At 45.7% G+C, this 9,760-nt stretch overlaps 1 protein-coding gene across 2 annotated transcripts; it reads right to left on the reverse strand.

Annotated features, from left to right (window-relative positions):
* Positions 1-3,086: 3,086 nt before the first annotated feature.
* LOC111649580 (globoside alpha-1,3-N-acetylgalactosaminyltransferase 1) lies at positions 3,087-9,760 on the reverse strand. 2 transcript variants are annotated; one of them, XM_023399331.2, is made up of 11 exons: positions 9,610-9,760; positions 7,650-8,045; positions 6,441-6,473; positions 6,294-6,338; positions 5,626-5,679; positions 5,111-5,143; positions 4,893-5,027; positions 4,684-4,816; positions 4,412-4,604; positions 3,785-4,004; positions 3,087-3,717 (listed from the first exon to the last, which is right to left on the reverse strand). In XM_023399331.2, the coding sequence occupies exons 2-11, from the start codon at positions 7,706-7,708 to the stop codon at positions 3,576-3,578; spliced, it is 1,047 nt and encodes a 348-aa protein (XP_023255099.1). In that variant the 5' UTR covers positions 7,709-8,045; positions 9,610-9,760; the 3' UTR covers positions 3,087-3,575. The 2 variants fall into 2 exon arrangements, with proteins under 2 accessions (XP_023255099.1, XP_023255100.1); XM_023399332.2 differs by having other exon boundaries at positions 7,650-8,040; positions 9,610-9,759.

The following is a 9,760-nucleotide window of genomic DNA, read 5'->3' on the forward strand; positions in this document are numbered from 1 at the left end:
CTATGGTCATAAGGAGGCATTAAATGATTCATTTGACTGTTAATTAAATGAGTTTTTGGCTGATAGTTTCTCTTCAGTCAGACGGAAGCAGCTTAATGTTGTTTATGATGCTGAATAATAATAAACTGTATTTTCACAGTGAACTCGTTTCAGCACTGCTTCTCATGAAACATCAATTGCATGTACACACTTAAATTAGAAATTTTCTCTAATTACAACTATCTAAACATTTAATGCATTTATTTCTCAGCTAATGAAGAAATATTGAACATTAATTTTACTAATAAAACTCAGCCTGTTGTTGATGGTAAATGATTCTGTGAGTGAAGAGCGTTTTTACAGTGTTGTTGGTGTAAAGATGAGGATTAACCTGGTTCAGGTTCATGTTCAGGTTCACACAGGTGATAAAGACTTTTCACTGTTAAACAAATGAACTTTAGAACATAAGAGAGCAGAAGAAAAGATTTCAAACCTGTTTCTCTGCCGTCGACAGAAGCAGCTCGTCTTCTGTTTGTTTGTCCGTTTGTTAATAAAGGTAAATGAAAGCAGCAGCTCCTCGTCCTCAGGTCGTCGGTTTGATTCGTGCTCTGCTCTGTCTGACTCTTCAGTCTGCCAACAACTGAGCTGCCCCCTCCCCTCTCTCTCTCTCTCTCTTTCTCTCTGTTTCACCTCTGGTTCCCCCCCTCCCCTCTCTCTCTCTCTCTTTCTCTCTGTTTCACCTCTGGTTCCCCCCCCTCCCCTCTCTCTCTCTCTCTTTCTCTCTGTTTCACCTCTGGTTCCCCCCCGCCCACTCTCTCTCATTCTCATTCTTCAGTTGTGCTTGCTTGCCCTGAAATGAAATCATGTCTGTGTGTGTGTGTGTTTGTGTGTGTGTTTGTGTGTGTGTGTGTGTGTGTGTGTGTGTGCTTTAACCCACCCACATACACAGACCATAAAAGGATTCAGGCGTGCGAGGGCACCTTGATTGTCTCTCTCCACACACACCCTCCTGTTATTAATGTGTGTGAGAAAGTGAATGTTTCAACCCTAATATTATGAGGTCTGAACTTTGACTACTTACACACACACACACACACACACACACACACACACACACACACACACACACTTCCTGTCTTTGTGATAACTTCCTCTTTCTCTCCTTCTGAGTTTCAAAAACAGTTAATCAGTCAGACTTACACACAAACCTCCTCCAGGACCTGGAGTCAGTGCTGTACTCACCATGAGGCGGATGAGGGTCAGAGAGATGTTGCTGTAGTGACCGTAGTGTCTGAGCCAATCACAGCAGAGAGCAGGACTCAGGACGCTGCAGAGGACGAGGAGGCTGGTCCATCTGATCATGATGAAGGTGATGAAGATGAAGATGTGAGCTGTGCTGAGTGTCAGTGTCTCCAACATGCTGCTGATCTGAGTTCAGGACTTTTATTCCAACTGTTTCTACTCTCCCTTTCTCTCTCACACACACACACACACACACACACACACACACACACACACACACACACACACACACACGTTTGTACTTGTAGCTCTATGGTTTAATCTCAAACTGTTGTTCACCCAATCAGCTGAGCTCAGCACCCACTCATCTTCTTACCAGCAAACTGTTAAACTCAGTAACTAGTGACTCATCTCTAACTAGTAACTAAACTCAGTAGCTTGTACCTAAACTCAGTAACTAGTACCCAAACTCAGGACTAACAGGATGTAGCTAACCTGCCATGGAGACTTGTCTGATCCATCAGTTCATGTTTGAGCCTGAATGTGACCATGGATCAGATGGGGGACAGGATCAGAGGTCACAGCCTGTGTTGACTGAATTCTTTACCTGTTTGCTGTTGATTGTGACATCACACTGATGTAATGTTATAACATGGTTAGGTAGCTGCTCTGTTGACAGGTGAACGTCTACTGTCAGGAGGTGAAAGCTAACGTTAACGTTACTGAAATGTTACTCTGCTGAACCTGTTCACGAGGGAAACAGCGTCTTGTCAACATGGCAACAGGCTGAAACTATCCACACTCCCCTCAGCCTGCGCTCTGACCAGCTTCGTTTGAGGGCGTGTCAAATTGTCCGGTAGGCGGGGATTATGCAGATGAGTTACATATTGTCTCCAGAGGTGGAAACAAACACTGACGTTAACCCTGTTTCTGTCACGTCTTCTCTTCCACTAAAGTTAGCATGCTAACCAGTTAGCTCCTGTCACTGTAGCCTCCAGTGAGTCCTGGAGCTGCTCATAGGATGTGTTATAACCTCTGGTCTTGTAAACACAACGATGCTGAAGGTAAAGGGCTACTTGTATAGAAGTCACTGGTGTGGAGATGGAGACGTGAGCTCAGGTGAACGTCTGTTAAACAGATGATTTGGTTCAATGTGGAGAATGTAGAATGAGGTTCGACTCTTCAACATCATGAGAATGATGGTGTTGGTTTAGTTGAAGTTTGAGGAGGTCTAACCACAGACCTGGTCTTCAGATCTGAATCTACCTCCAAAACCCTCAAACTGTTGCTGTTGGTCGGGATCAAAGTGAGTCACACTGGTCCTCAGAGAGACAGACAACAACACACACACGTCATATCTGCAGCTGCATCAGCACCCCCATGAAGAAAGACTCTCTCTCTCTCTCTCTCTCTCTCTCATACAAAAACACACAGAGGTTCTCTGATGCTGCTGTGGTCATGTCTACAATCAACCAATCAGACAACAGTTACTTCCCAGTCAGTCCCGATCTTCTTGTCGTGTCACTTCCTGTTGTGGGACAGGAAGTCGTGTTGATAGTAGAAGGGCTGAACAGGAAGAGACTGATTGTTGTTTGCAATGTGATAACAGGGAACACGAGGGTGGGGGTGGGGATTTTTACATATTAAATCTCTGTGTCACTGTGTGTGTGTGTGTCTCTGCCTCCACCAGCAGATGGAGCCGTTTTATTACTGTATATATTCATGTATATTTATTTTCTCCCATTCTTTCTCCTGTTGTAACAGATGGGCGGGGGGCATTTATATACACATGTACATTTTATTTCATGTGTATATTTGACATTTTTACAGTTGTAATGAAGAATAAACTGGATTTTCAAATGCAGTTTGAGGTTCAACATATTAATATTAATATTTAATAAACTGAACCAGAGACAGAATCAACTCATGAAACATCAGAGTTTCTATGTGTGAAAAATTTACATTTTCATTTAGTTCAAATGTTTGTTGACATCTGAGCGTCACAGTTGTGTGTGGAGGAACAGAAGCCTCAGCTGCACATGTGCAGCAGAGGTGAAGCCACGTTAGCTGCAGGTCCTGAGTCTTGGAGGGGGCCGGACCTTTAATCTAAACCTGTGGTGTTTGGAGTTTGAGCCATGAAGCTGAGGACTGAGAACCAGAACCAGAACCAGAACCAGATGTCAGGTGAGGAGGTAAATCCTGGGTAAGTGTTCGAGACAGGTATGAACCAGGTCCACAGGTGTGTGGAGGTGCAGCTGGGCTTTTCAAACCATGACTGTAAGGGATTCTGGTCTTCCAATCCAGTGTGGTCTAGTCCGGGTCATTCCGGTTCAGTCTGGTTTAGTCCAGGTCTCTCAGACATTGGGTCGGACCTCAGCGTAGTTCTTGATGACTCCAGAGAACCTGACAATGTGAACCTCGGGGCTTCTGGATTTGAAGTCCTGCCACAGGTACTCAGGTGACAGAACCTTACTGGGCTTGTTGGTCCACATGTACCTGAAAACACAGGAAGTAAAGTAATCACAGCATAAAACCATCACCTGTTCATGGTCACTCCATCTACCTGTTCAGATGACTCTCCTCCTGCCACGCAGCCTCGATGCCATCCTTGGCGTCAGCCTCAAAGTTGGCACGGCAGGTTTTGGCGAGCAGGTGAACTTCCTGCAGGCGGCCTCCAAACGCCCCCCCACAGTAGTAGAAGTCTCCCTCCCCAGGAGCAACGTACGCCCTGGAGGTGGGTCTCCGCTCGTAGGGGAACCTGCTGCGGTCATCTCTGTAGTAACCTGCAGACACAGGTGGGAACAGATCAGCCAAAACACAACCTAAAATAACTATACTCCAGTGCGTATCCCTCCGCCTCAGAACATAGTCCTCCTCATCACAGCTGACAGTCTGAGCAGAACACCTTTAATGGCTGTCCAACATTGAACTTTATTTGTAAAGCACTTTTCAGGCAGGAGATGTTGCTAAAGAGCTTTTCAATAAAAACAACAAACAACTATTTAACTTTATATTCAACTTTATAAAAAATAAGTCCAAATAAATAAGGTCTTAAAGGTTCTGAACGGCCGACGCCTCTCGAAGTCACTGTATGGACACATCAGGTTATATCAATATCACTTATTTAGATTCATGTCGGAGGACCCCACAAGCTAACGATGTGTCGCTGTGGAAGAACGGACCCTCTGACCTGGGTGTATCACAGCAACCAGACTGCCCAGTGACTCCACCCCCCAGTGGCCATGGAACTTGGAGTCCACATCCAGACAGAAGATGTAGTCAGTGGAGTTACGGAGCTCCTCGATCAGCGTTTGGATCATCTCCATCCTGCGAGCAGAGATCTCCTGCCAACGCCTGGAGCTGGGCACCGAACGAACCGTCAGCTGGAGGAGGAGAAGGAGGAGTTTTAGACAGAGTGCTGCTGATCTGGGGTCAGTTTGTTGGAGATAGAACTTCCTGTACCTGTCTACCGGCAGCCATCTTGACCTGTGGCACCTGCTTCGCCCCGTCGGTGAAGACGTACACGTGAACCTTGAACCCAACGAAGAAGTGCTGCTCTGAGGTCTCCAGGAAGTCTTTCAGGAACTTGATGTACCTGTGGAGCAGATGAGAAGGGTCACCTTCAGGTCAAAGGTTAAACCAGACATGTTGCGTTCACTGTGACGTCGTACTTTCCCACAGCGAACACGGTGGCTGCGACGGTGATGTTCCTCGGTCTGTAGATGCTGTCGAGGAGAACCGGATTAAAGGTTCCCTCCCAAACCACCGGAGCCAACCAGGGCGTCACCGTCACCACGTCAGTACGACTACGATAAAGACACACACTGATGTCATCAACAAATACCAACAAACATCAACAGCAACAGTGATGAGGGTGAATGATACTCACCCCTGCAGGATGCTCGGCTGTTTGTACTGCAGACTGAAACACAAAGAGGGCGTCACTGCTTTTATTTTGAAAAGCCTAGTCAGCCCAGTCAGACTCACAACACCTCCCAGTCGTCTGACACACCTGAACCTCAGCTGACTGATAACACACCTGACCATGCTTCAGTTCATGAGGTCACAGGGTGGAATGTTTGGGAGGCTCTGTTTTATATGATGCTCATGAACTAAATTGTATAAAACATCAGTCTGTCAGCACAGACTCCGCCTCCTCCCCTGTCAGACTGACTGTGAACACCTGTCAAGGGGCCACCATCAGTTACCTTTACCTGCACCTTCAACTGTGAGCAGTTAGTAGTTAGCATTAGCATGTCACTGCTCACAATCACCTGTTTGGACTTACTGCTGTACTGTACTGACATCCAATCAGTGGTCCCCATGTACATGAAGCTCCACCCACCCATGACTGACAGGTGTGTTAATACTTAAACTGATGAAGATGAAGATGAGTGAACTTACTGGTTGGGAACCACCAGGGGGAAGTCATGAGTCCTGATGACAGCTTCAGGAGGCCTACACACACACACGCACGCACGCACGCACGCACGCACGCACACACACACACACACACACACACACACACACACAGCCATCAGTCGAGGGTTCAGTATCATGGACACTTGAACATGTAGACTGTCACTGAGGAGGTGTGTGTGTTTGTTGAAGCTCTTATTCAGACTGGGGGGGGGGTCATTTATAGCAGGTACAGATGCTCAGAGGGGGCGGGGCCTGTATTCACCTCAGCTGTCTCTGTGAGATGTGTGACGGATCATATTTCAGAGTGCAGTCTCGTTTTGATCCAGTTACTGGAATAACACTTCCTTTAACAAATTAAAAGCCCAGTTTTCAGTGGACAGAAACCCAATAGGGCTTTTATTGCTGTGGTCCATGAACCTCTGATGTCACAGCTGGAAATGACATCACACCTGAGTTGAAAGTGTTCAAGTAAAACAAGTGGGAAACTTGTTATTTCTGAGCGAGAAAAACAGATAAACAGGTAAACAGATAAACAGGTAAAGAGATAAACAGGTGAACAGGTGAAGGGGAGAGAAGTGGGAGGAGCCTGTTAGACGACACTGAGGGAGAAAACACCATCTGGACAAACACAGTGTGTTTGAGTTACTGACCCGTCCACCTGTGTGACGTCTGTCTGCTCGAAGGACCCCACGACTCTGCAACACACAAACATACAGAGACCAGATCAGCAGGTGAGACTCCACCTGTCTCCACCTGTGAGGACTGAAGCTGTGTGTGTGTGTGTGTGTGTGTGTTACCTGTACGACTGGAAGATGTAGCAGTACAGCACTCTGAGGGTTCAAGCAGAAACACAATGATTAATCAATAGTCATCCATCATTACCGATCACCTGGACTGTAACTGATCAATACTTCTGGATTAACCAACCACATTTGTTCTGATTGTAATCTATCATTAATATTATTAATGATTTACTGATTGACTCATGTGTCACTGTTAACCACACACTGACGTGTCCTGACACAGTGATGATGATGATGATGATGATGATGAAGACCAGTGTGTGTGACTGTTTGTGTAGCACTTAGCAGCTGCCGCACTGCATGACCTGAGCCTGATAAATGTATTGACTTTGCTTTGTGCTCAGCTGAATGGAGCTCAGGACCAGGAACAGGATCCGGATCAGGACCAGGATCAGGATCCGGATCAGAGTTCACCAAGGTGAACCTGTCAAACCATTGTTTTATTATCAATTCACCTGATGATTATTTTCTTGATTATGTTTCAGGTCACATCCTGTTTGTCCACAATCACAGAAAATATTAACCATTTGTGTGAAGTCTTGGGTTATGCTAAAAAGTGTTTTGTGAGGTCACACTGACCTTGACCTTTGACCACCAAAATCTGATCAGTTCATCCTTGAGTCCAAGTGAATTTACCACTTAACAATTTGAAGAAGTTCTATTGAAGTGTTACTGAGATATCAGGTCCAAAGTTTAATAGTTAAACTTTAATAGTTTAATAGCTTAACAGCTTTAATAGTTTAACTATTAAACAGAACAAAAAGATATTTAGCGCTCCTAAAGGCAGCGGAGCCCGAGGCTCTGAGCCAAACCTCTTCACAAATAACAAGCCAGAGCTACGGCGCTTATACACGACGTTGCAATGTTTACAATGAGTTCGTTATTTTTCAGCTCAAAATGTTCCCACGCCAAACTTCACCCTGCTCTCTTCATGTTCACCTGCGGTGTCTACGGCAACCCGCACGCCGCCAGCTGAGTATTCATTTCTCTCTTGCTGCCACGTAGTGAAACACAACCTCATTGATACACACATTAGATCAATCAGATTCCACGTGATCGACAAAATTGTTAACAATCAATTATTGATCATCGATTAATCATACCCACCCCTAATGTGAACTATTAGTACAACAGTATCAGTAGTATTAGTATTTCTGGTACTAGTACTAAAATATTAGTAGTATTTGTAGTATTAGTACTCACCCCAGCAGCAGAGCTAGCAGCAGAATCCCTGTCACTATTTTTCCATTCAATAGATGCATCTCACAGTCCGAGTCAGACCAGGACCAGTCTTGATCCACAGGGTGTGAATCCTCAGTCCAGACCAGGTCCACTAGAGACCAGATCCACTAAAAATCAGATCCACTGAGACCAGATCCGAGATCTGAGTCAGTATACAGCAGGTCTGAAGACACCAGTCCTCTCACAGTTGTTAGTCTCCGTTTGTCCAAGTGTGTCCCAGTTCAGTTCAGTCTGTTGTGGATCAGCCGGTCCAGATTTCAGTGAAGTGGTTCTGACAAATTCTGATTGTTCATTTGTGCTTGTTCCAGTGTTATGGGAAACAGCAACAACCAGGAAGCCACGGTCGAGTGAGCTGCACTGTCGAGAGAGAGAGACAGGGGGGGGGTTAACATTAGAGTCAGGTTTCAGCTCAGGGATTTGTTCCTCTGCTGCTGTGGGAATCTGGTGGAGGGAAACAGCTGGAGCTGGGTATGCAGACACTGCCATTAAACCACTGAAGAAGAAGAATTTAAAAAATAAAAATAAGTTTTTAACACCACAGACTGTCATGTGACAAAGTACCAACAAGCCTGTACTAATGTGGACTCTGAAGGGGCGACATGCTAGTGCTTTGTTTCCTGCCAGGAGCGGGTGCTCGTGGTGGGGGTGTGGCAGGGGGTGAAGGACTGATAGGAGCAGTATAATAACTAAACCTGTTCTATTCTGACATCACACTGGAAGAGAAGAAGAAGACAGGAACAGTGAACAATAACAACAACTGTGGAATTGCAGCAACAACAGTTAGCTTGTTTGGGCTAATGTTAGCTGGTTTTGATTTACCATAGACTGTAAATAAAGATGGACGTCGCCTCTGTGACGTCACCCACAGGTTTCTGAAGCTCAGAGTGAGCTGCTCCACCGTCGCCATCCTGGCAGTGTCTGACCCCGCCCCTAATGCTCAGCTAATCCAATAATAGTCAAAGAGGAGGGGCTTGTGTGGAGCTAAGACTTCTGTACACGACAGTTTGTGGCAAACATACAGTCACCCACCTGTCACTCAAAGAGGCCACGCCCTCAATCCTCCATAACTTTAGTCCTTAATAAAATGTAAGCAGGTGAGTTATATAAACAGGTGTCATGAAGGAGGAAATTAGCTCTAGAGACTCAAAACAGTTTTTGTACCAGGCTGTAAACATGTTTATTTCTGCTGTAAAGTTGGACATTTTAACATGGGAGTCTATGGGGACTGACTCACTGTTGGAGCCAGACTCTAGTGGTCGTTAGAGAAACTGCAGCTTCTGGTTCTTCACGGTTGATGCTTCATCGTTCAGTCTGGAGGTTGATGCTTGTGAATAACATTAGCTGCTTTAGACTAACGTTAGCTTGTTCAGGCTAACTGATTATAATCTGAATCAGTCAAATAAAAACATGCATAGCAGCATGTTCTTTGTAAACAGTGTGACCTCTGATGTCATCATGTATGTAGAAACAGTCAACTGTCAGTTTGACTCATGACTTCTTCAGAAACACCCCCCCCCCCCCCCCCCCCGCAGCTACACATCAGACCACATGACCACTGACTCACAGACCTACAGCCAATCAGAGTTCGATAGACTCCACCCACCAGACTTCATGGAGAAAACTGGAGTATATTAGGACACAGCTGAGTCTGTTACCTGCTGGAAAAACTGATCTGAAGTCTGCTGCGTCACTAAAACCCCCAGCTCACCTCCACCTGACCGCACTGGCCAGGTGTGTGACATCACACCGACGCACGGCCATAACCAACTAATTATTGATCCTCTACACATCATCTGTTGCTCCATCTCAGCTTATTTCCGTGTTTGGCGCGAGCCGCGAATCAACCCTCTCACCTCCGCGAGACAACCGGAAACAGAAACGAAAAGAGAAACAAGAAACTCATGAAACATCACAGACTTACCGTGTCCGCGCGTTGCTCCCTCCTCTTCTTCTTTACTTTACTATTCTTCTTCTGTGGAGGGTCTGTTCATTCAGGGGGAGGGTCTAAACAGAGACAGTAGAGAAACGGAGACGCCTCATCTCCCTTTATTTCCTGTATCCGTGTGACGTGG

Source organism: Seriola lalandi, unplaced genomic scaffold (genome assembly GCF_002814215.2).
Source record: "Seriola lalandi dorsalis isolate HSWRI2012SDOR001 ecotype SW California unplaced genomic scaffold, Sedor1 jcf7180002051239, whole genome shotgun sequence".
Classification (NCBI taxonomy): domain Eukaryota; kingdom Metazoa; phylum Chordata; class Actinopteri; order Carangiformes; family Carangidae; genus Seriola; species Seriola lalandi.